Source organism: Panulirus ornatus, chromosome 3, assembly GCF_036320965.1.
Source record: "Panulirus ornatus isolate Po-2019 chromosome 3, ASM3632096v1, whole genome shotgun sequence".
Taxonomy (NCBI): domain Eukaryota; kingdom Metazoa; phylum Arthropoda; class Malacostraca; order Decapoda; family Palinuridae; genus Panulirus; species Panulirus ornatus.
This window is the reverse complement of record NC_092226.1, coordinates 35,190,723-35,217,599: the sequence shown is the minus strand read 5'-3', so window position 1 is coordinate 35,217,599 and position 26,877 is coordinate 35,190,723. Positions and strand designations below refer to the sequence as shown.

At 44.6% G+C, this 26,877-nt stretch overlaps 2 protein-coding genes across 2 annotated transcripts in view; one reads left to right on the top strand and one right to left on the bottom strand.

Moving 5' to 3' along the window:
* The window catches only part of LOC139759478 (nucleolar pre-ribosomal-associated protein 1), a 295,642-nt gene that overhangs the window by 144,478 nt on the left and 124,287 nt on the right, over positions 1 to 26,877 (bottom strand). The window contains exons 7-9 of the mRNA XM_071681655.1: positions 23,605 to 23,678; positions 21,788 to 22,482; positions 464 to 740 (exon numbers count right to left, since the gene is read on the bottom strand). Coding sequence (XP_071537756.1) covers positions 464 to 740; positions 21,788 to 22,482; positions 23,605 to 23,678 — 1,046 coding nt within the window. The remainder of the gene's footprint in view (positions 1 to 463; positions 741 to 21,787; positions 22,483 to 23,604; positions 23,679 to 26,877) is intronic.
* Positions 1 to 26,877, top strand: part of LOC139762069 (uncharacterized) — a 455,708-nt gene that overhangs the window by 406,881 nt on the left and 21,950 nt on the right. The window lies entirely within an intron of this gene.

Below are 26,877 nucleotides of genomic sequence, written 5' to 3'. Positions count from 1 at the left end.
AAGCAGCTTTCCTCCTACACCATATATTCACAACACCTTTTGCAGAGTATCTCTATTGACTCTATGATAAGCTTTCTCCAGACCCACAAATGTCGCATACAAGTCCTTCTGTTTCTCTAAGTATTTCTTGCACACATTTTTCAAAACATACACTTGACCCACATATCCTCAACTACTTACAAAAGTCACAATGTTTCTATCAAATCTGACACTGTGCATGCCACTACCCTCTCAATCACAAGTCACCCACACAACTTACCAGGTACGCAATGGCAATACAGAAGCATTGTCTCAATATTTAAGCTCCATACAATGAGCTATACATAAACTGAAAATCTCAACTAACCATTAAACATACCTAAAATATTCCAATTTTTCATGCTAAACATAAGAATCATGTATGGGCTCTTTGTACAATGAATAAACTTAATACTTAGGGCAAATAATGAAGTAGTCAGCATACCTTTAAGTTTTTCCTCCTTCTCTGCTCTGCTGGACATGAGCGACAGATACTGAGAATGGGTGATGATCATTTGGTATACAGTGTTTATCGGCAGAAGACTGTCTCCTTTGTCTTTTCGTTGGTCATTATTCCTGTACATAACTGCACATAAAAGGCCCAGGGTGTGTACCAAGTCAGGCCCTAACCACTGATCATTTAGACCAAAACGTAATACCTGCGAGGAAAAATACACAAATAAAGACAAAGAAGATAATTGTGGATATGTTTGAAATGAAATGTTTGAGGACAATATGTGGTGTTAGGTGGTTTGATCAAGTAAGTAATGAAAAGGTAAGAGAGAGGTGTGGTAATTAATAGTGTGGCTTAAAGACCTGAAGAGGGTATGTTGAAATGGTGTGGACAAAAAGAGAATGAGTGGGAAAAGGTTGACAAAGAGAGTATGAGTCAAATGTGTGGGGAACAAGGAGAACAAATTGGAGATGGACGGATGGAATGAAAAAGATTTTGAGTGATCAGGGCCTAAAAATGCAGGAGAGTGAAAGGCACGCACAGGACAGAATGAACTGGAACAATGTGGTATACTGTAGCTGATGCGCTGTCAGTGGGCTGAACCAGGGCATGTGAAGCATCCAGTGTAAACCATGGAAAGGTATGTGGGGCCTGGGTGTGGATAGGGAGTTGTGGTTTCATTGCATTACACATGACAGTTAAAGAATGGATGCAAGCAGATGCTGCCTTTCTTAGTCTGTTCCTAGCACTACCTCACTAATACACGAAACAGCGATCATGTATGAAAAACAAAGATAATCCTAAACGTGCCCTCTTCTATTAATCAAGAAAGAAGAGAGTGTGCTGAAATGGTATGGACATATGAAAAGAATGAGTGATATCAAGCTGACAAGGAGGATATATGCATCATAACTGGAGGAGAAAAGGAAAAAGAGAAGACCAAACAAAAGATGGAGTGAAAATATTTTGGGTGGTCAAGATGTAAATATGCTGAAGGGTGAAAGGCATGCATGGGACAGGGTGAAATGGGGTGATGTGTTATACAGTGGGAGATGTGCTGTCAGTAGACTGAACAGGGGCATGCAAAGCAATGAGGAAAACCACAGAATGGTCTATTGGGCCTGGCTGTAGTATTGGTGCATTACATGTGCAGTGAACGAAGCCTTTGTTATATGAGTTAAAAGTACAAGGCAAACATCAAATGTAAGAAATCTGGACATGATGCCTGTGAGTCAAGTTACACGTAAGGTGTTTTCAATATCTCTTTAGTTCTATGTTTGTACTATATTATATCTTTTCGCTTGAGCAGTTTCTTTTTCATTTTCTTTGCCATGGAAAATGCACATGTTGCATTTTACATGAATAATAAAGTACCTACTATGTTGTTCACTGGTTGGTGAGGATATTCAATATATGTATGGCTCATGGTAAGGTGCTTCAGGATTGGCAGAATACATGCATAGTTCCATTGTACAAAGGCAAAGAGGATAAAGGTGAGTGTTCAAATTAAAGAGGTATATGTTTTTTTATTATTCCTGGGATATTATATGGGAGGGTATTGATTGAGAGGGTCAAGGCATGTACAGAGCATCAGATTGGGGAAGAGCACTGTGGTTACAGAAGTGGTAGAGGATGTGTGCATCAGGTGTTTGCTTTGAAGAATGTATGTGAGAAATACTTAGAAAAACAAATGGATATGTATGTAGCATTTATGGATCTAGAGAAGGCATATGATAGAATTGATAGAGTATATGGTGTGGGAGGCCCAAGTTGCAAAGAAAGCATAAAAAAAGTTTTTATAAGGAATAAGGATGTGTAACAAGTAGGAAGAAGGGGAAAAAAATGTTTTTGGTTTCCCAAGTGAAGGGTCGGTTTTTTGGGGGCCCCCCCAGGAGTGGGGGGTTTTGAGGGTTCCCCCCTTTGTTTTTTTAATTTGTTTATGGATTGGGAAAATTTTTGTTTAGGGGGTGAAATCCCCAAAATATTTTTTTTTTGGAGAAGACGGGCCAAGTTTTGAAAAGCCCCCCCCCCGGGTTTTTGCGGAATAAAGGGTTTAAGGAGGGGGAAGCCCATTTTTGTTTTCGCTGAATAAATAAAAGGGGTTTGGTGTTTGGGTTTCCCGGGGGAGAAACTGCAAAAAGGGTTTGGTGCCCTGATTTTTGATAAGTGTGTAAAAAAGGGAAAAAAAAGTTTGAGACTAAATGTGAATAAGAAAAAAGGGGTTTATTAAGCTATATTTAGGGCCCCTGGGGTTAAAAAGGGCCCAAATTGGGGGAGGTAAGTTTGAAAGGAAAAAAAAAACCCTTTTGGGGGAAGTGAAGTAGGTTTTTTAAGTTTATCTGGGAAAAGGGGAATTTGGGGGCAGCAAAAGGGGAAACCAGGAAAAAGAAAAAAGGGGAATTCCCACAGGGGCCCGGGGAGGGGGGCAAAGGGGTTCTGCGAGTGTTTTGGAAAAAAATTTTCTTGGAAGGCAAAACTTTTATTTTGGGGGAAAGAAAAGAAATGAAGTATTTTTTTAAAAGGAAAAATAGGGGGGTTCCAACAGGGGGGTTATACATTTGCAAGGCATGGGCCCCCTAGGGAAATAAGGGGTTGTGCCGAGAGGGGGGGGTTTGTGGGGGAAAAATGAAAAAGGGTTTTGGGGCCAAAAAAAATTTGGTTTAGGGGTAACGTATGGGGTTTAAGAAGGGGAGGAAAAAAAGAAGGGGAAAACCCAAAAGGGGCCAACCCGGGTTTGGGCCCCCAACCAAGAAATTGGGGGTTGGGGGGAAAGAAGGCAAAAAAAGGATAAATTTTTGTTCCCCCAAGGGGGAGAGAACGAAGAAAAGTGGGGAGACCAAATTGGAAGGTAAAAGGGTGGAGTGGGAAAAGATTTTTTTAGCGATGGGTTCCCGGGGAAATGCAGGAGGGGTTTGGAAAAGGCCCCTGCAAGGATAAAAAAGTGAATGGAAACGATGTGGGTTAAAACCAAAGGGGTTTCCCTGCTTTGTCTTAATGGGATTTAAAACCGGGAAAAATTTAAGTGGCTGGGGAAAAAACCCGGAAAGCTTTGTGGGGCCCCCGGAAAAGTGGGAAAAAGGGGGGAAACCCTGGTTTTTCCCCGTGCATTTATAACATAGTGGGGTACAGCACTGAGTTTTTGGGAACCCCCAATGTGGCCCCTTTTTTTTGGCCCTTTTTCCCCGCGCTTCCCCTGTGCATGTGCAAAGGGGGAAAAGTGGTGGGTTCCCCCCCCTTTTCATGTGTAGCCCGGGTTGGTGACAGGGAAAAAAAATAAAAGGCAGGGAGTATGAATTATAGGGACATTGTGGTAAAATATGAATATTCCCCGGTTGGGATGTATAAAATGGGGTACGTTGAAATTGGGAAGGTTAAAAGTTATGTTACCCACAAAATTTGTTTCCACACTCCAAATCCCCCCTAAACCCGTCCCTGTAAAAAAATGCACTGAAACCACAGTTTCCCTTTTCCCCCATTCAGGCCCCGCCCGAACCCCTTTTTTCCCTGATTTTTTTACCCTAGAACCCCCTTTTTAACCAAAAGCTCGGGTTCAATCCACTTGGGGCAGCCAAAAAGTCGAACCCCGGTAAAAAACCAATCGTTTTCCCCAATTCACTTCCTTTTTCCCCTTTCAACCTTTCACCCTCCTGCCCCCTGTTCAGCCCCCCCCAATCAAATCAAAAGGGGGTTTTTCCCCTCCATTTTTTTCCAAACCTTTCCCAATTTTTGGTAATTTCCAAAAAAACTCCTTGGGTTTTCCCCCCCAAAACCCCTGACCACATATATCCTCTTGGGCAAATCTTTCCTCACTCCCCTTCTCTCCCAATGATAACAAACCATTTCAAAAAAAACCCTCTTTCCCGCTCTCCCCCAACCACACTCTTTTTATTTCCCCCCCAAACTCTTTTTTACCCTTTTTTATTACCCACTCCAATTTAAACCCCCCTCACATCACAAATTTCTTAGTTCCCCTTTAAACCCCTCCTCATTTTCCAAGCACATCCCACCCTCCTCCCCCAAAACTCTTTTTTTTATAACCCACGCCTCCCCAGCCCCCCCTAAAAAAACAATTTTTTGGGGAAAAAAACCAATTTCCCCTTTAAAAAATCCATTTTGCTTTCCCAAAATTTAAAAATCTCGAAATCCCCCCAAAAATTTTTTAACGCCCCCAAAAAACTTTCCCCCCCCCCCCTTTTCCCAAAACCCTTTAAAATTATTTTCCCCCCCTTTTCCATTTTTTTCCATACGCTCCCCCAAATTTCCCTCCCAAAATATCAAAAAACACTTCCTTCCTCCATTTTTTCTCCCCTTTTCCAAAATTTAAAACCCTCCCAACGGGAAAAAATTTTTGTCCCCTCCCCCCCCCCTTACTATAACAAAAACCCCCCTTTTGCCTTACCCCCCCCCCCTTTTTAAAGTTCCCCCTTTTCTTTTTTTTTCCACACCCCTTAAAAAAACTCAGTCCCCCCCCAAGCTTCTGCAGTTTCTCCCCCGAAACCAGCCCCCCCAGTGCTGTTTTTTCCCAATCAGCGAAAAAAAAAAACTAAACTCATTTCCCCAAAGGGCTCTCCCAAAAATCCAAAAACAAAACCTGATACATGCCCCCCCCTATCCAAAAAACTTTTTGAAACCCCCTCCCTAAAAAACCCCCACCCCCATAAAAAAATTTTTAAACAACCGGGGAAGAAAACCCCAAAACCCCCCCGGGCCCAAAAACCCCCAAACTTTTTAATTGAGAAAAATTTATTTTTTTTCCCCTTTTTTCCTTCCCCCCAAATTTCGTATAAATCCCCTTAAAAATCCCCCCGATAAAAAATTTTTTCACTGTTTTTCTAATTCCTTGGGCCCCCCCACCCCTGTTTTTTCCCCTAATCCCGGGGGGGGGGGGGGGGGGGTCCCACAGAGAAAACCCCCTCTATCAACTCTGTATATGCCCCCCTCCCAGATCTAAAAAGGTGCTACAAAAAAAAACCCTTTTTTTGCTTTTCTAAGAAATTCCCCCAATACTTTTTAAAACGCAAAACCCCCTGACCCCCACACTTTCCTCTCCCCCTCTTTTGGAAAACTCCCCGGCTTTTCCCCCCAAAATTGATGCTAAAAGTAAACTTTGCCCCCTTCCCCCCCTCTCAACCCAATACCCCCACCCAAAAACCCCCCTCCCATCAAATTTTTTTTTTTTTCCCAAAGGAAACTAAAACAAATTTTTTATACCCCCCTGTAATTTTGGGAAAAAAAATTCCTTTTCCATCCCCCCTTTTTGGCCCCCCTTGGTTTTAAAGGACCCAAAGCAAGATTCCCCCAATCCTTCCCGGCCCAACCCCCCACCTAATCTACAAAAACATTAAATAACCCCTTTTTCAAAGTCAACAAAAACAGTTCCCCTCACGGGTTTTTTTTAAAAAATCCCCCTGGCCCCTACCCCTCCCAAAACCCCCCGCTGGCCCCCCTTTCCCCATTTCCAAACCCTTCCCCCAAAAAACTATTACTTTTCCCCTTTTTTCTTTTTTTTTTTTGCCCAAAAACATTTCCTTCCCCTTTAAACCCCCTTTTAAATTTTTTTACACCAAACCCCCCGACCCCAAAAAAAACCCCCCTATAAAATGCCACTCTAAACCCCTCAAAAAAAAAATTTAACAAACCCTTTCCCAAAAATTTCTCCCCTCCTTAAAATCTTCCCCACAAACACCCCCCTACTTGTTTAAAAACCTTCCCCCTTGCCCCCCTTCCCCCTGATGTTTCCATCTTTTTCCCCCCCTTTTCCCCCTTAAAGCCAAATTATAACCTTTCCTTCCCCCCAAACAATTTTTTTTTTTTTCTTTCCCCAAATCTAAAAAGAAAACTCTCATTTAAAAACCCTTTTTTTTCCCCCTTTTCACCTTTTTTCCCCCCGGGGACCTCCAAAAGCTTCTTTCCCTTTTTTAAAAAGGGCCCCCCCCCATCATTTCCCCTTACCCAAATGGGGAAAAAACATCCAAATTTCCCCCCTCTCCCTCCCCTTTCACTAATAATTTTTTACTTCCCTTATCCCCCCCCAGTCCCCCCTACCCTTTTTTTTAAAATTTCCCAAATTTTTCCCACGTTCATGAAAAAAGGGAAACTTTTTTCCCCAAAAAGCCCTCCCCTGCTTTTCCCCAAAAAATCCCATTCCCCCCCCCCCCACCCCCCCCTTTTTGTCCTTTTTTTTCTCCCCCATTTTTTCCCCCCTTCCCCGTTTCTCAAATCCTCTCTGGTAAAAATCCTCCCCACAAGCTCCCCCTTTCCCAAAAACCCAAAACCCCCACTCTTTCACCACTCTCCCTCATCCCAACTTCCTCTTTTTTTTTTTCGGGAAAAACCTTACAAAACCCCCCTCCCCTTTGGCCTCCCCCAAACCAAGTTAATAAAATCAAAAACATCCCCCCCTTTTTTGAAAACCCTTTCCCCGCAAAAAAAAAAAACTTTCCCAAAAAAGTTCTCTTTCACGCCCCCTTAATAAAATTAACACGAACCCAATAACGCTCCCCCCGGCCATCTCCCCCCTATTTAAAAACGATATTTTATGTAAAAACCCCTTGTTTTTTAAAAACCGAATTCCCAGTCCCCCCCCCCCCAAAATCCTTTTTGCACAAAAAAAATAAACCAAGTTTTTTTTCACCTTTTTCCCATTTCCCAACCCCCTGAACCCCCCCCCGGGGGTAAGGCCATTTTTCCCTCCAAACTGCCCCAATACTCCCCCCTATGAAATTCAAATCACCCAAAATTTATCCCCCGGTTTTTTTTTGAAATAAAAAAACCAAACTAACACACCCCTTTCCCGGGCTGCCCCCAAAAAACCACTTCCCCTCTCATGATTTTCCCCTTTTCTCATCCCCCAGGTGCAAATGAAAACCAAAAATTTCCCAACCCCAATCCCCTCCCCCCCAATCAACTTCATTTTTTTACCCTTTTAAAAAATCAAAAAAATTTTTAATTTTTTTTTACTTTCCCCTTATCACATACCCCCCAGAACCCCCTTTTTTTAAAGGGTATTTGTACCCCCTTCCCCCCCTTGCTTTTTGGTCCCCCCCCCCTCCCTAACCCCCGGGATTTTTTTAAACTCCCAAGCCCCAATTCCCCCCCCCAAAGGGCCCCCCCCTTCCCCCCCCTTTCCCCCTCAGCCTTTCTTTTTCCCCAGACCAAAACAACCCCGGGTTTTTCCTTTTCCCCCTCAAACTACTCCCCTATTCCCCTCTTTTTTTTTCAAAAACTTTTGGGGTACTTTCCCCAACCAAACCCATTTAAGACCCCCCCCGGGCCCCTTAAACCCCTTTCCGAGGGGGAAAATAAAGGCATTTCCCCCCCGTCCCCCCCCCATTTTCCCTTTTTCCCCCCAATTTTTAAAAAAAGTTAAAAAAAAAAAAGGAAAGGGGAAAGGTTTTCCCCCTCCCCCCCCCCGCCCCCCTTTCCCCCCCAGTCCCCCCCTTTTACGAAACGTGGGGGGGAAATGCAGGGAAAAAAAGAAAATTCTTTTAAACCCCCTACCCCAACAGTAAAAAGGGGAAGGGCCCCCCCCCCTCCCCCGGCCCCGGGGGGTGGGGGGTTGCCCCCTCCATGGTTTTTTTTTTAAATTTTGGGTTTTAGGAAAAAAGGGTTTTTTTGTTTGGGAAAAAGGTTTAAAAAGGGAAAAGATTTTTTTTGGGAAAGGGGGGCCCCAAGTGAAGCCCTGTTGGGATGAGAAAAACCCTTTGGGGAAGTGAGTCATTTGTTTTTTCCCCGCTGTGTTACAGCGCTGGGCGGGTTTCCCCAGTGAAAACTGCAGAAGCTGTGACAAAGGTTTGGTAAAGTTGGGGGGGGAAAGAAAGGGAAAATTAAAAAGTTTAAAGTGGGAAAAAGAGCCAAAAGGGTTTTTAAAGGTTAAAAAAGTAAAAGGGGTTTAGGGTCCCAAGTAAAAAAAGGGAAAGGGGAGTTTGAAAAGGGAAAAAACGGGGGAAGTGGGGGGAATTTTTTAAAAAATTTTTTTCTGGGGGTGGAAACTGGCAGCGGAAAAAGGGAAAAAAAAAAGGAAAACGGAATTTGGATCATGGGTTGGGGGGGGGGGGCCCAAAAAAAATTCCCGGGAAACCTTGAAAAATGGGGGGTGGAAGTTTGAGAAACCCTTTAAAAATTTGAAAGCAAAAAAAGGGTTGGTTTTTAAGGAATAGTGGGGGTTCCCCAAAAGTAGTGAAATTGGAGCGATATGTGGGTCAATCCCGGGGTTGACGAGTGGCAATCGGTTGATTGAATCCACAGGCCAAAGTGGGCAAAAGCCCCCGCCCCAGGGGTCAAACCTATGGCACTGCAGGTGTAAAACGGTCATGTCTATTTGGCCGTTGTGTGGTTGGAACGTTAAAAAATGTATTAATACAAGTGTGTAATGGGGGTGGGGTTGGGCCCATTTTCTTTTTCGTCTGTTTCCTTAGGCGCTACCTTCGCAAACACGCCGGGGAGAAACACCAGGCGACACAAAGCAAAAAAAAAAAAAAAAAAAAAACATTATAATTTATATAATCTATATCTTCTCAAATAAATATGCTAATCATATAAAAAATATAACTACTAAAATATAAAATATGGAACTGCGAAGAAAAATACTTAGAAAATAACCTAAAATGGATTTTTGGTTCCGTAAAAAAGCAATGTATGGATTCTGGAAGAAAGGCCCCAACAATATGATAAGAGTTATGAAAATATAGATGTTTCTCTGTGGAAGGGTAAAATTTAAAAAAGGAATAAATGGTTTGTGGGAAGGCAAGTTGTTTTATAGAATCGCCATGGACAAAGTTTTTTTAATCGAGGAGGGGTAAGGCTGTTGATACGTGTTAAAAAGGAAACGGAGAGGAAAGTGAAAAATTGGGTTTCCCTCATTGGACATGGTCGGTTTGGCGGGCAAGGGTTGTGGTGAAAATGTCCCCTTTCCATGGTTTTTTTTTTTGTTGTTTAATTTTGTTTTACGGATGGGGGGTTTGTTAGGGAGGTGGTGAAATGCAAGAGGTTGATTATTGGAAAGAGTGGCAAGAAACAGAAAAACAGTCCCCTTGGTTTGGGGATGAGGAGAGCCCCAATGGGAAGTGGAGTCCCAGTTTGTATGTTTCGCTGAGATACAGCGCTAGGTGGCTGAATTCCCCCATGTGTCAGAAACTGGCAAGAAAGCCCCTGGGTGGTTACTGAGTTTGGTTAAAAGTGGTTATGAAAAGAATAAAGTTAAGAGTAAATGTGAATTTAAGGAAGCAAGGTTTTATTAAGGTAAAACGTAAAAGGTTTAATTGAGGGTCCCCCCCCCACATCCCAATTGGGAAGTACGGTTTATGAAAATGGAGAAAAAAAAACCTGGAAGGGGACGTAAAGTGTTTTGATTTTTGTGAAATATCTGGGGAGGTGGACTCCTTGGCAAGCGGATGGAAAACCATGGAAGGCCGGAACGTGAAAATCCATAAGAGTGGGGGGAGGGGGGCGAAAAAATTCCTTTTGAGCCCTTTTTGGATAGGGAATGATTTTGGAAGTCAAGAACATTAGCTCACAAAGCCCAAAATGGGTTAACATGTTTATGAAAAGGAAATAAGTGGTCCGGCGGGCACAATGTTTGTTTTGTTAAATGGGTTGCGAGGCCGTGGCCTTAATGGGAGAGAAAAGTTTGTGTGCGCAGGAAGGGGAGGATGTAATGCTGGAAAAAAGAAAGAAAATGTTTTTGCGGACAATAGGTTGGTTTGTGACGGTGGTTTTCGATCGAGTAATGGTAAATGTAAAAAGGGGTGAGAGAGGGAATTGTGGGGGAAAACATAAAAAGAGCCGAGGGTTTGAGAAGAAGCAGAAAGAAGGGTGTTTATTTGTAAAATGGGTTTTTTTTTGGTCACAACAAATAGGAGAAGAATGAGTTGGGGAAAAAGATTGACCCTCAAAGGATATCTGGTTGTCACAGACGGTGGAGGGAACGAGGAAAAGAAAAAGTAGGGAGAACCAACTTGGGAGGGCGGAAAAAGAGGGGAGTAGAAAAAAGATTTTTGAGTGAAAAACGGCCGGGGGCCTGACCAAATGCAAGGAGGGTTGGGGAAAGGGCATGCAACGGAATAGAGTGGAAATGGCTCGATTGTGGGTACTACCCGGGGGGCGGGGTCGACGTGCCCTTGTCCCCCCCAAATGTGATTTGAAACCAGGGTAATGGAAAGCTCCTAGGGTAACAACCATGGCAAAGTGGGTGGGGTGGGGTTCCCCTGGCAAAACATTGTGGAAAATGGAGCTAGTTGGTTTTGGTGCATTTAAATTACATGAACAAAGCTATTAAGAAGACCCCTTGCGTTGGGGGAAAACGAACATGGGGCCCCCTTTGGTGGGTTTTTGCCCTAAACCCCCTACCTTCGCAACAATACTGAGGGTGGGGGAGGGGGGTTTTTGTTATTCCAAATGTGGTGGGCCGAGGGGTTGGGCGAATGGGGAGAAACAATAAAGGCAAAGACCGTAAATGGAATTAAATGTACATGGGGAATATATGTATACATGTCCCTTGGGGTGTGTGGGGGGTAATATAAATGTGTGGTGGGGGGGGGTAAAAACATTTGAGATGTAAATAGGTTAAGTAAATAATTGTGGGCCGTGGGTGTTGAAAACAATGTTAGGTAAAAATATAACATGTTGTATGGTGGGGCCGGGGATCCCCCCGGGGCCCCCATTTCTTCCCCCATCTGTTTTTTTTCCCTTTTCCACCTAACAACACGTCGCCTAACCGCGGGAAAAAAATAGGCACAAGGCGACAAAGCAAAAATAACATTAAATAAATAAATATATATTATATAAATAATTAATATAATATTAAATATTTATATAACTATATATATAATATATATATATATCAACAATAACATACATACCATATAAACTACCATACAATAATTAAATACATACCCATACACAACGCACACAAATACACACACATTTGGTGTTTCTTTTTTTTGTTTTTTTATTTGCGTTTGTTTTTTGGGTTCCCCCTCCCGCGTTTGCGAGGTTAGCCGCAAAGGAAAAACAGGAACGAAAAGAAATTGGCCCCAACCCACCCCCCATATACATGCATTATACAATTACGTTCCCCAACCACACGCAAATATACATACCTAACAACAGCTTTACCCCATGGGTTGTTACCCCCAAGACGCCTTCCACATGCCCCTGATTTTTCAATCCACGACAGCACAATCCAACCCCCCGGTATACCAACATCCCGATCCAAAATCACTCCTAATTCCTTGTTGCCCCTCCTTTCACCCCCCTCCCGCAAAATGATTCCCAGGCCCCCCTCGATCCCACACAAAAATCCTTTTTTTTCCACTCCCATCCCCTTTTCCCACCTCCCAATTTTTTGGTCCTCCCACTTTTCCCTCCCTCGATCCCTCCAAACACCTTCCCGACAACATATAATCCTCTGGTTCCCAATACTTTCCTACTCCATTCTCCCTCCATGTGGCCCCCTAAACCATTTTTTCAAAAACACCCCTACTTCCTTGCCTCCTCCTCAACCACGACCCTCCCCTTTTTTATTTCCACACATCCTCTCTTACCCTTTACGTTTTGACTTACCGATCAAACCATCCTCCCACAACCACTACAATTGTCCCCTCAAACCCATCTCCATACCAGCATCTCCATCCCCCCTGCCGCACCAAACTCCTTTATCCATAGCCCCCACGCCCTCGCAACCCAATACAACCATTGTTTTTGGAACCTCTATTCCTTCAAAACATTACCCCCTGTTTTGCTTTCCCCGGAGGATTAATGGTTTGTTCTCGACCTTTCCCCAAAACATTCTTCCAAGGCCTACCCACCAGGATTTTTCCCCGCCCCCTCCCCCCACCCTATGGGAATCCCCATTTTTCCCGCTCCAAATTGGTTTTTCCCATCCCCACTGGCCAAGATCCCCCCACTCCCCAGATAACCCTAAAACACTTTTATTCCCCCTCCAGTTTTTTTTTTTCCACCCCAATTTCAAACTTACCCTCCAAAATTGAACTTGAAAACACTCAACCCCTAACTGGTACCAATTACCCTTTGCCCTCCCCCCCTTTATTCAACAAATTTTTACCTCTGAACTTTCCTTTCCTTTTCACATCACTTATTACCCAAACTTCCCCAGTCCCCACCAGCTTCTGCAGTTTTCCTCATAAATCAGCCCACCCAGCGCTTGGTAAATCATCCAGCGTGAAACAACAAACCTGACCACCTTTCCCAAGCTCTCCCTTCATCCCCCAAAACAACAATATATATATAATATATAATAAATAATTGTATAATATAATATATAATAGTCATATTTTTTTTTTTTTTTTTTTTTTTCAAACACATTCCCCCGCCCATTTTTCTTGTAATAGCAAGGTTAGCCTTTTTAAGGAGCAGAAAAAGGAAACTAGGGGCTTTTGAGGGAAAATATCCTCACCTGGGCCCCCCTGTCCTCCTGTATCCTTTTTTCTTTTGGAAAAATTAAAAAAAAAAAAAAAACGAGGAGGGGAGGAAATTTCCAGCCCCCCCCCCCTCCCTTCCCCTTGTAGTCCCCCCCCCGCCTTACCTGCACAAAAAACGCAAGGAAATACGTTTGGGGGAAGTAACTTTCCTTCTCCATTAAATACCCCCAGGGATTTAAACACTTTTTTATAAAAATACATTATGAAAGTTGTTTGGGAATGAAGAGAGGCTTTGGGGAAAGTGAGTTCAGTTTGTTTGGGTTCGCCTGAATGAATAACAGCGCTGGTGGCCATGGGGACAAATTTTTCACATGGGGTGAGGAAAAAACCCCTTGGGCCAGAAGCCTTGTGGGTGACTGAGTTTTTTGTTTTGGTAAAAGTGGGGGGTGGGGTGTGAAAAAAAGAAACTTTAAGAAAGGTAAATAAGTGAAATAAGCGGCCAAGGGTTCTTTAGGTTACAGTAGGGTTTTGAGGGTTCCCCAAGTCCCCAATTTGGGGGAAGATAAAGTTTTGAAGGAGAAACAAAAAACTGGAGGAAGTAAAAGTGGTTAAATTTTTTAGATTATCCCCCTAGGGAGTGGATCTGGCAGGCGGATGGAAACCCAATGGGAACAGCGAAAAGTGGAGATCAAGGGGTGGGGGGAGCGGCGAAAAAAATTTTCAGGGAGCCTTGAAGAAAACAGTGTGGGGAAAAGTCGAGAAACAGTTCCAACTTCTCCACGGAACAAGCAAAAATGGGCATATGTATTGAAGGAATAGTTGGGTTTTTTCCCCCAACAATGTTTTGTAAAAAATGGTATGCCGCAGGCCCCGAGGGCCCTATTGGATTAGAGTTGGTGGCGCAGGAGGGACTGGATGTGGGCTGGAAATAATGATATGTTTGGAGCACAAAGGTAGGGTGGGTGTCGGAGTGGTTTTATTAGGGGAATCGAGAACAGTACACCGTAAACTGGGTTATAAGCGGGAGATGGTGGGGTGGGGACAAAATACAAAAGAGCCGTGGTTTTGACGAGAGCACGACAAGAGGGTGATTTTTGCACACTAGATTTTTTTTTTGGGACCACATCGATGCAACAACCTGCAGTAGGGGCGGAACGCTATGGGCCCCCGAAGGATCTAATGGGTCCCGGAAGGTGGAACAGGGCCCGAGGGGGCGAACGCGTGACCTATCCCACATTTGGCGGAGGACACCGATTGGTCGATAGGGCCCCAAAGAAATATTATGATTGCTCGGGGCCTGACCAGCAAGGGAGGTTGGACACCGCAGGGCAAGGGCCTAAGCGTGGACATTGGGATTTCGGTTGTGGGTACCACCATACCTGGGGGTTATTTTTGAACGTGCTGTCCCCCCAGTGGATTGACATTCAGGGGGCCCACTGGAAACGCGTCATTGGGGTAAACCCAAGGGGAACGCTGTGGTAGGTAATGTCTATTTTGCCGTGATGTGGACGTATGTCGCATACCATGTTGTTATTGGGGGATGGGTTTTTGGGGCCATTTCCTTTTTCGTCTGGTTTTTTTCCCTTTTGCGCTACCCCACCTCCGTAAACAACGGCGGGAGAACAGCGAGAAAGCCAAAAAATCTCTATAATATCCTAATATAAAATAAATATAAAGATAATATATTCTAATACATATAAATAATATAAAATATAATATAATAGAAAAAAATAAATATAATATTTTTATTGTTTTTTTTATTTAAATAGCTTTTGTGGGTCCCCCCGCTGTCCAATTTAGTCCGACTGGTCCCACCCTCCCCCAATTTGGAGGACTTTGGACCCTCAAAACCCTACTGTTACCTAAATAACCTTGCTCTTTATTCCCACAATTTTAACTCTTAACTTTCCCCCTTTTCTTCCACAACACTTTTTAACCCAAACTCCAGTCACCAGCATTCTGCAGGTTTTGTTTTTTCTTCACATGCGAAATCCCAAGCATCACACCAAGCTACTGTATCCAATCCAGCGAACAACAACCTGAAAAACTCACCTTCCCAAGCTCCTTTTCCATTCAATCCCCCAACAGACATCATACTTGCCCCCCCCCCTCCCCCCCCTTTATCCCAGGAAACTCCCCTTGCATTCATTAACCTCCCTAACAAACCCCCCATCCCAAACAACCCAAATTAAACAACCATTGGGGAGAACCATCAACAACACCCCTGCCCCCGCAAAAAACCTCAACATATCAACTGAGAAAACCCCAATCACTTTTTTATCCTCCTCTTCCTACAAAACGTACACATGCCTTAACAAAATCCTCGAAATAAAAACTTTTTTCACTGCTTTCTAACAACTTGCCCCCTCCCACAACACCCATATCATTCCTTTAATACCTCCCCAGAGAGCTCAATCTTTCTAAATCAACTCTATCAAATATGCCTTCTTTCAGAAAATCCTTAAAATGCCCTTACATACAAATCCATTGGCCTTATTTCTAAGTAATTTTCCCTCCAACAATAAAAACCTTTCCTTTCCAAAGACAAACACCTGCAATCCCCACAACCATCCCACCCCCTACCACCCTTACTGAAAAACCGCACCTGCCTCCCTTTCCCCAATCGAATGCCCGCCTGTACCATGCCTTCCCAAACCCTCACCCAATCAATACCCCCTCCCCCATATTAATTTTACCAGGAAAAAATACCCAACAAAAACCGTATAACCTCTGATAAAAATTTTTTTGGAGCCCCAAGGGGGGGGCGTCCAACTCTTTATCCCCTTTTGCCTTATTTTGGGTACAAAAATGGGGCAACTAAAATGCAAACGCATTTCCCCGCCAATCCTTCAGGCACCCTCCACCATATGGAGTCCCCCCCCCCCCCATACATAACAATTAAATTAACCTTAACCCATAAACCAGTTCCCAACAATACAGGTCCTCCCCCAAAAACAACCCCTTTTGTTAATTAAATTTTCCACTGCAATAACCCATCCAAACCTCTTGCCCCCTTGCCGGCTTCATCTTCCGCAAAAGGCTTGTACTACCCTCCTTTCCTCTAGTATTTAACCAAATCATTGTCCCTAACCCTCAACATTTTTTGCCTACACCACACCTCGACAAAAAACAACTCCCTTCTATCTGGGGGCCACTCTGTCAGCACACAGACACAATTCCAACAAACCTTCAAAAAAACCTCAATTCCCCATCGGCCCTCCTCACCATATCCAACCTACTACTTGTTTATCAACCTCCCCCCATTTTTAAAACCCCGCCCTTTCCCCCACTGAAAGTCCCCATTTTGCCTCCCATTGTTCTTAACGCACCCTGAATTAACCTAACCATTCCAGAAAACATCCCTTTTTTATTCCCTCCCCCTAAAATTTTTAACTGAATAGCTCCCTCTCCCCACCCCCAACACCTCATTATTTGCCACCTTTTTTTCCACCCTTGCCACCCTTTCTCTCGACCTCCTGTTCCCCCCCCCCCCTCCTTTTCTTTTATAACTTTTCTCCCCCCCACCTCAATTTGCATTTTTTCCCCTGCAAAAAATCGTTCAAACAAAAAATGCCCTCTCCGTCTATCCCTCTTTCCAAACTTAATACCTCCCTTATTTAACTTCCCTTCATCCCAACACTCCACCTACCCTTTTTCTTAATTCTTAACAGCCCCACCTCCCCACTCTTTCCTCATGCCACCAACCTATAGCACTTTATTGGGCGCAATTCCCAATCACTAAATGAATTCCCTAAATAACATCCCCTATTTTTTTCCTCCCCCACCTCCCCCCTTTACTTCCATTTTTGTTTTCTCCCCAACCAATATAATATAAATAAATATAATATATATAATATATTATATTTATATATTAAACATATTATATATATACTATTGTATTTTTTTTTTTTTTTTTGCTTTGTCCCCCGCTGTCTTCTCCCTGCGGTTGCCAAGGTAAAGCCGCAAGGAAACAGAACCAAAAAAGAAATGGGCCCAAACCCACCCCCCATACCAAACATTGGTTCATATACAAGAAGGCCACACCACGCAAAATATACATACCTACCAAAGCCTTTTCCATGGTTTTTTTTAAACCCCAGACGCTTCACCAAATGCCCACTTTGGATTCAATCCCAAACTGGGAAACAAAGCAAAACATCAAAACCCCGGGTCATCACCACATCCGCTCCAAAGCCAACTCTCATTCCTTTTCTTGCCCCTTTCCTTTTTCACCTCCTGCTATGTTTGTCAGAGGCGCACCATACAAACATTGGTTTGGAACCACCTGAATTCCTTCCAAAACATACCCCATTTTTTTTTTGTTTTGCTTTCTGAGATAATGTTATTCTGGACTATCCACACATTCTTTTAAGGCCTCCTCCCCAGAATTTCGCCCCCCTCCCCCCCCACCCCCCCCCTTATGCAGCCACTTCCCGCATCCCAATTGGTTCCCCCATCCCCGCTGGGCCAAGATCCCCACCTTCCCCCAGATATTTCTAAAACACTTCAACTTTCCCTCCCAAGTATTTTTTTTTTCTCCCCATTTCAACTCCCCCCCACCCTCCCAAATATGGACTTGACCCCTCATACCCCCCTAACTGTACCTAATAAACCTTGCTCCTCTAATTCCCACATTTTTTTACTCCCTTAACTATTCATCCTTTCCCACACACCTTATTACCCAAACTCAGTTCCACCCAGCTTTTCCTCTGCAGTTTTTTTCCTCCACATGAAAATCAGCCACCAGCCCCCGTGAGCCTGGTAATCCATTCAAGCGAACAACAACTGGACCTCCACTATTTTTTTTTTTTATACTAATCAACCATTTACCCATTAGCCCCGTAGGTAAGCCCAAATTTAAAGAAACACAGAGATGAGGCACTGGCCTTTTGAAGGGAATAACCCCTCACCTGGGCCCCGCCTTTCCCTCCCCTCTGTTTCTATTTTCCTCCCTTTTTTTTGTGGGGGAAAAAAAAAAAAAAGGGTAATTGATTGAGAGGGAGGAAATAGGCCATTAAAAAAAAAACAAGAAGCCATCAGAATATTGGGGAAAGAGCACGTGGTTGGGGGTTTGTTCCAGAAACGTGGATAGAGGCTGTGGTGTTGGGAATCAGGTGTATTTATTTGGCTTTTGAAGGGATGTACAAAAGTGAGACAAAATAACTTTAGAAAAGCAAATGGAAACTTTTTGTATGTCGCTGTTTAAATGGGATTATTCTGGAGAAAGGCATTAATGGAATACCAGTTGAAATAGGAGATGCCTCTGTGGGAAGGTATTAAAATAAAATATGGGGTGTGGGAGAAACAAGGTTGGGTTTTAGAAGGCAGGGGGGGGTGAAAAAAAGTTTTTTTATTAATTCCGAGGATTGTAAGGCCCCACTGGTGTAACACGTTGAAGGCACAGAGAGGAAAAGTGAATTTGGTTGTCCCCTGAATGTAAAAGAATTTTGCCGCAAGGGGTTGGGGGTTGGTAGGAATGTCAATCCAATGGGGTTGTATTTTAATTTTGTTTTTAAATGACGGGGGTCGGTTTTTTTAAGGGGAGGTAAATGCAAGAGTTTTGGGGGAAAGGAGGGGCAAGTTAAAGAAGATTCCTGTTAATTAAAGGAGATTGAGAGAGCCTTGGGAACGTGAGTCCAGTATTTGTTATGAGTATTCGCTGGAATGACAAATACAGCGCTGGTGGCTGGAAAATTTCCAAATGGTTGAAGAAACTGCCAAAGCTGGGGTGCACCCTAGAGAATTGATTGGTAAAGTGTGGGTGGTGACACACCGACGACAGTAAACGACTACACTGGTGAAACTTCAGAGCCCCAAGGGTAAATTAAGGTACCGTTTTAAGGGTATGAGGGACCCAGTCAAACCAGGGACGGGTCCGTTTGTAAATGGAATAGGCCCGACAACCCACTTGGCGGCAGTCAAACAATAGATTTTTTTAGAATATCCCTGGGAGTGGCTCATGGGCCCTCAGTGGTAAAATGGGGAACCATGGAAAAAGTGGACAAGTGGAATTTCAAAAATAGGGTAGGGGGCAGGGGCGAACCATCCCTGGGAGCCTTTGACACGAATGGAGGGTGGCAGTCGAGAACCCCATTATCTCGGAACAACAAGCCAAAAATGGGTTAAGTTTTGAAGGAATAGTATGTTTCCAACCCCCTTGTATGTTTACTGGTTTTGGCCGAGGCCGTGGGGGGTCTAATGGATAGAAGTTGTTTTGTGCGCAAGGAGGAATGGATGGTGGGCTTGGAATATTGAAGAAATATGTTTTGAGGATACAAATGTTGGTTGGGTTGTGGAGGGTTGGTTTTGGGGCTCGAGTAAAGTAAAAAACGAAAGGGTGACAGAGAAGCTAGAGTGGAAAATACAAAGAAGCGTTTGGTTTTGAGAGAGGGCAATAAGAAAGGGGGTGTTTATTTTATGAAATGTGTTTTGGGCACATGGAGAGACAGAGTGGAGGGAAAGATTGAAACCCCCAGAGGATACTCATGTGTTTTCGGGGAGGGTTGGAGGCAAAAAAAAATACACAGAGCCAAGTTGGAGACCCAACATTGGATGTGGACAGAATGGAGTGGCAAAAAAGATATTTTGTTGGTATCCGGGGCCCTGAAACCTGCAAAAAGAGGGTGTGACAAGGCGGGTCACGGGAAATATAACCCCAAAATTGGATCGCTGAGGATAAATACTGGGTTTTAAACGAGCCCTTGTCCAGTAGGGACTTGACCATCAGGGGCAATGTTTGGGAAGCGTCCCCTGGGGGGTTAAAACCACTTGGAAAAGCTGTGGGTAGGTAAATTGTATAATGCCCGCGTGGGTGGGTGGAAAACCCGTATGGGTATGTAAACATGTTGTAATGGGAGGGTGGGGGGTTTTGGGCCCATTATTCATTAATTTTCGTCTGTCTTTCCTTGCCACTACCCTTTCCGCCCAAAAAACGTGGGAAGGACCCACAGCGACCAAAAAGCAAAAAAAGAAAATATATATTATATATATATAATAAAGTATATATATAAATGGTAGTTTTATTTTAATTCATTTAGCATTATTGGATGGGGGGTTGGTTAGGGGAAGGGTGACTGCCCCAGCGTTTTATTTTTTTTTGGCACAGCGGGGGCAAGTCATGGCAGTCCCCCTGTATATGGGGATGATAGGAGCATAGGGAAGTGGAGTCCCCAGATTTTAATTTATGTTTCATTGGCTGGCATGAAATACAGCGCTGGTGGGGCTGGATTTTCTATGTTGAAGAACGCCCAGAAAGCCATGGTGACATGAGTTAGGTCAAACAGTGTTGTGGAACACAAGGGAAGAAAATGTTTTTAAAAGTAAAATGAGGAAATAAGCACAAAGCCCAAGGTTCACTTAGGTACCAGTGCACGGGGGTGCAGGGGTCCCCCCCAAGTCAAAATTGGGACAGGTTGAAGTAATTCTTGAAAAGGGCGAAAAACCTGGAAGGAACCGAGACGTTTTGTGTTATTCGATAATCTGGGGAGTGGATTCCCCCTGGGCAAGCCGGAATTGGAAACCAATGGAAGGCGGCAAGTGGGATCGTAAAAGGGGGTGGGGGGGCGGGTGGCGAAACCTCTGGGAGCCCTTGAACAGAAAAGTGGGTTGGGAAAAGTCGAGAAAACATTTATCATTCGGAAACGGCACAACATGGAGTCATGTTTTTTAGGACGGAAAAAAAGAATTGGGTTTCCCCACAATGTTTTAATATGGTCAAAGGTATTGGCCGAGGCGTTGGGGCTTTATTTTCTGGATATAGAGTTGGTTAGCGCCAGGAGGATGGGGATGTGGCAGGAAAAATGAGGATTGTTTTGAAAAGGGCACCCACATGTGTGGGTTAAGGTGAAAAGGTGGTTAAGCCTTCGAGTAAACCGTCCCGACCGGGGGACCCGACGCCAGATTGAGTGGGCAACCAAACCCCGCGCGAGGATGCGCCCGCGCCGCCCGAGGGGATTAAAAAGATAGCCCCAGGATAATATTGGGGCCACCACATGAGGACGAAAGCGATGAGGTACCAGGTAACATAGACCCCGCGGAACTAATATGGGTGTTCCCCCCCGGAGGATGGAGGGGAAACGCGGAGGACAGAAGGTGCGCCACCCCCCCCCAACTGATGGAGCGGATGGGCCCGACTGGAGTGGAACACCCAGCTTTTGTGTAATCGGGGGCCTGAACTGCAGCGGAGGGAGGGGGCAAAAGGGCGGTCAAGGAACTAGAAATGAAAAATATTGGAATCGCATGGGTAATACCTGGGGGTTTACGGTGGCCTGGGGTCCCCCGTATGGATATGGAATCCGGGGCAATGATGGAAGCCGTCCATGGGGGTCAAACCATGGACACAGCTGTTGGTAGGTAAAATGTTATAAATGCGCCCCGGTTGTGGAGGACACCGCTCTGGTAATGATAACATGTTGGTAGATTCATGGGAGTGGGGGGGGGTTTTTGGGGCCATTTTTCTTTTCCTATTCGTCCCTGTTTTAGCTTGGCATACATAACCTCGCAAACCCGTTGGGAAGGAACAAGCGCCCAAAGCAAAAAAAAGCAAACAATAATAATCACTATATACTCAAAATATAAAATCTAATATATATCTGGGTTTGTATGTACTTAGCTAATGGAATGGGGGTTAGGTATAATGGGAGGGTGAAACTAGCCAACGAGGTTTTTAAGGGAAAGAGGGGGGGCAAGTAAATGGCCGTCTGTTGGGGAAAAGAGAGAGCATTGGGGGAACAAGTGCAGGTCCCCCCAGTTTTATGTTTATATCCCTTCTGCTGATGATCCCGCGGCTTGGTTGGCTGAATTCCAAGGGTGAGAAAACTGGGCAGAAGCTGTGGGGAACTGAAGTTTTTGGTAAAAAGTGTTGTGGAAAAAGAAGAAAGATAAGCATGTTCCAATGAGAATAAAAGAGAAGCAAAGGTATTATATAGTACAGTACCAAGGGGTTTTTTGAAGGGTCCAGTACAAAATTGGGACGGTGAAGATTTATGACTGGAGCAAAAACATGGAGGAAGTGAACAGTGGTTTTAAGAAATACCGGGAAGTGGAACCCTGGCCACGGCAATTTGGGAAACCATGGGCAATCGAAGTGGCTCGTCAGGGTGGGGGAGGGGGCGAACACACTACTCTGGGATGCCTTGAAACGAGTGTTGTTGGCAGTCGAAGACCCGTAATCTCGGACAGCCACCAATGGGTTAATGCGTTTGACGGAATAGTGGGGTTTCCCCCAAACACGGAGATGTATGTTTTGCCGAAGGGCCGGGGGCTCGGATAAAGAGTGGGTTTGGTGCGCAGGAATAAAGGACAAAGGGATGTGCAGGAACACTGAAGACATGGATTTAGACGGCCAATTGTTGTGGTGTGGGACAGGATTGGTTAAGCCTCGCGTCCCAGGTCCCGTACCGGGGTAGAGAGACAAGGTTGGAAGGGGGCCCCACTCCCCCCGACGCGTGGTTGCGCGAGCACGCAGAGGTGGTGAATAAATGCAGTTTGAGGAATAAGGGGGCCCCGTAGCCACCCGCGCCCTGCGTGGCGGCACCCGCTTTGGACCCCGCCCTGCATAGACTGAGTCGCGGTGGGCGGGCACACGCGGCGCAGTTGGGGCGCCCCCATCACATAGGCGGGAGGCCCGGGCTGGGGAGTAATGTCACGCCGCAATAATGATGATGCTTCGGGGCCCAGCACAAACCCCGCCCTGCCCATGCACCCGGGTGTCCCCACGGAGGGCACACGGCCTAGCGTTTAGACTAGGCGCCGACATGTTGAACCCTAACCGGTGGGGTTGCCGTTGCCGGTCCCCAGTGTCTTTAGCAAATCCCGGGGCCACAAAAGTTATGAAAGCCCCGTCTGGGGTAAAAAAACCCCTGGGAAAGCCGAGTCGGCCCCAATGTCAATAATTTGCGTGTGGTGGGGACACGTATGACCCAACACCAAGTGATCTGGGGGTTGTGGATTTTAGGGCCCCCCATTTCTTTATTTTCGTCAGTTTCCCTTGGCCGCTAAGTTAGAACCCCCATCCCGACAGAACCGCGGGAGACAAGCCGGCAAAACAACAAAAAAAATAATAATAAAAATAATAATTTTATATACACAATTATATAATATATAAAAAAACTAACTTTTCCCCCTCTTTTCCCAAACCCTCTTTGCATTTCCCCATCCTCCCCTAAACATACCCCCCATTCCCTTAACACAAATTAAAAACCACCCCAAGGGGGAGAACATTCCAAAAACCACACCCCTGCCCGCAAAACCTACATATCCACTGAGAACCCAAAATCACTAATCCCTCTCCTTCCTACAAGTAACACATGCCTTTACATCCCTTACTAAAAAACTTTTTTCACTGCTTTCCTAGCAAACTTAACCTTCCACAAACCAATCTGCTCCTTAATAACCCTTCCACAAAAACCCAGGCTCTAATCAAAAGCTTTTCACCCTGTATTTAATATGGCCTTTCTCCCAAGATCCTAAAAATGCAAACAAACAAATCACCCCATCCGTGTTTTTTTTTCATAAGTATTTCCCACCCACATAACATTCCCTTCAAAGCAAAAACACCTGGATTCCACACCACCCCCTCAACCACTTAGAAACTACAACTGGCTTCTTTCCCCAATCTTGGGAAAAATGCCTCTGTAACATGCACCCCTTTTAAACCCTCTCCAATTCAGTAACCTTCCCATGTAAATTTACCCTAGGATTACTCCAGCAAACTTATACATCTGTAAATTTGGAACACTCCAACCGTTTTACCCTCCTTTGGTCCCACCACCCCCTTTGTACCCAATGGCACTATGGCATGCAATTCCCTGCCAATCCTCAGGCAACTTCAAAAAAACCATGAATAACCATAAACATTCAATCTGTTTTTAAGCATAATATAGGTAATAGTAAAATAACCAATATATAGGAAAAAAATTTAAAGGTGGAAAAATTACCCCTTTCACTGGCAACAACACAATAACGAAAAATAAAAAAAAGAACTGAAATTTTCATATGTAGGTTTATGGCTTTAGTTCTTGTTTGTAATTCCCCTAACTAATAAAATTTATCCACGTTCTCTCATAAACAGTTTAAAAAAAATTACGGGGCCATAACCGAAAGGATGGGAAAAAATGTACCAACCCTGTGTTTTTTTACAAAAAGATGAACCAAAAGTTTGTTCCTTTTGCTAGGCTTATTTTCATTTGGGAAATGCCCCACATTCCAATCAAGTTTTATGGAAGAAATTTTTCCATTACTGTTTTTTACAAACACCCTTCTAACAATAAGTCCCACCCTGGCCAACTTTAGATGTTCCCCTGTCCATGGGATATGTTTTTCCTTGAATGCAACCTAACAGACCAATGGCAACAATGCAAGGTGCCTCCTCCCTGGGGTTTTACAGCAAAATTTGAAAGAAAATTGGGGTCCCCCAACTTTCCATACAACTTTGTGAAAATACGGGCAAACTAACAGGACAAGAAAACTTTCCTTAGGTGGAGCTTCCCTTGTTGGATTTTTGAAACCTATTTTTTGTTTTCATAAAACTGGGGTGGCAAATCTCCTAGACATGTTATCCTTATCCCTTGGCAATGAAACATAAGCCAGGAAAATTTTTCATGAAGTAAAAAAAATGCCCCCAATTAAAATTCCGTAAGCCAAAAAAAGGGCGCCCCCCCATTACGATTTGACCACTCAGTTTCTCCACTAGCTTGTTCCCATGCAATAATGCCCCCCGCCAACCCACAGCCTCCCTTTTATCTTTCCACATCCCCAGACAGGCCCCCCACACCAACGTTTCCATGGTTTTTACACGCCAAGAACGCCTTTCAACATGCCCTGAAATCATCCACCTGACAGCAAAATACGTCAACCCCCGGGTAATAATACCACCCAATCAAATTCCAATTCACTCTTATTCCCCTTGCCCTCCTTTCAACCCTCCTCCCTGCATGTTTTCAAGGGCCCCCGAGTCACTCCAAAAGTCCTTTTTTCACTAATCCCATCTTTTTCCCACCTCCAATTTTTTGGACCCCTTCCCTAACTTCTCCTCGTATTCCCATCCACCCTCCCGACAACATATAAAGCCTCTTGGTTTGGTCCCCCCATTTCCTTTTCCTCCACACCTTCCCCCCCTTTTCCCATGGTGTTCCCCCCCCCCAAACCCAATTTCAAAACACCCTCTTCCTTTTTCCGCTCCTCTCAACCACGCCTTCTTTTTTATTTCCCATAAACATCCTGCCTCTTACCCTTTAACACATTACTTTACTCCCGAATTTCAAACACCAACTTCAACACCACAACATGGGGTCCCTCAAAAACATCTCCCCATTTCCAGCACATCCACCCTTTGTCCTGCCCGCACAACTCCCCCCTTATTCCATAGCCCACACCTCACAAACCATAACAACCATTGTTTTTGGAAAACCTACTAAATTTTCCTTCAAACATACACCCCCCATTTTTTTTGCTTTCTGAGGATAATGTTCCCTCCGACCTATCCACCCATCATTTTTCCCAAGGCCCCAAGGAGTTTTCCCGCCCCCTCCCCCCCCCGACCCCCCCAACCCCCTATGATTTTCACTTCCCCCGCTTCCATGGATTTTTCCCCATCCCGCTGCCCCAGTATCCACCTCCCCAGAATATCTAAAAATACACCCTTTACTTTCCCTCCAGTATATTTTCTCCATTCCCAAAAAAAACTTACCCGACCAATTGACCTTTTCTTGGGACCCCTCAACCCTACTGGGAAAACCTAATAAAACCCTTTTGCTTTCTTATTCTCATTTACCTCTTAAACTTTCCCTCCCTTCTTTCACACAACCTTTACCCAAAAACCTCAGTTCACCAGCCTTTCAGTCCTGGGCCATAATTTTTCCCCTTCTCACAATGGAAATTCCAGCCCAACCAGTGGGGCTGTATCAATCAGCGAACAACAACTTGACTCACTTTTTCCCAAGCTCTCTCCAAACCACAACAGAACCCTTTAATACCTTATTATGCCCCTCCTTTCCAAAAAACTCTTGCTTCCTTCCCCCCCCAACCCTTCCCCCTAAAACAACCCCAATATCCCATAAAACAAAATTATTTAAACAGCCCCCCCCCCCCATGGAGGAACCAATCACACAACCCGCCCCTAGCACAACCCACAACCAAACCATACACTGGAGAACCAAAATCCCAACCACTTTTCCTCTCTTTTTCCAACACGCGTAAAACACCATGCCTTACAATCCACCGATAAAAAACTGTTCCACTGCCCACTTTCCCCCTATTAAACACACCTTGCCCTTCCCACACCATTAATAAATCCCCGCTTAAAGTATACCGTCCCCCACAGAGCCCATCCCTCCTATCAACTCCTAAACCCATATACCATTCCCTCCAAGATCCCATATAATTTATAATTTCAAAACTATTTTCGCCATTTTTTTCCCTTGTGTTTAGTGGGAAGTAAAAAGCCATTAAGAAACAAGAAAGGGACTGGGCCCCTTTGAGGGAATATCCCCTCCACCTGGCCCCCCCCCCTTCTCTGCTCCTTCTTTTTGGATAAGTTTATAACAAAAAAAAACGAGAGGGAGGATATTCCCAACCCCCCCTGCCCCCTACCCCCCTTTTAGGTCAACCTTCTAACGACCCCCACCCGCCAGGGAAATACGTGGGGAAGGTAATTCGTTTCTGTTCCTCCCCTTAATTCCCCTAAAATCCTTTCTTTTTCCCCCTTTCACACTACCGAGCATTCGTTTCCCGCCCATTTTTCCCCGCAATTAGCCGAAAGGCAGTGGGTTTTAAGAGCAGAGGCCAGGAACCCCCCTTTTGAGCGAATATTCCCCCTCACCTGGGGGCCCCCGGGGCCCCCCCCTTGTCTTCCACTTCTGTTCCCTTCCCATTTTGGATAAAATTTAAAAAGAAAAAAAAAAAGACAAGGAAGAAGAGATTTTTCCAGCCTCCCCGTTTTCCCCTCCCCCTTTTTTATTAGTCACCTTCTGATGGGACAAAAGCAGGGGAAAAACGGAAGGAAAATATTCACTTTTCCCCCCCCCC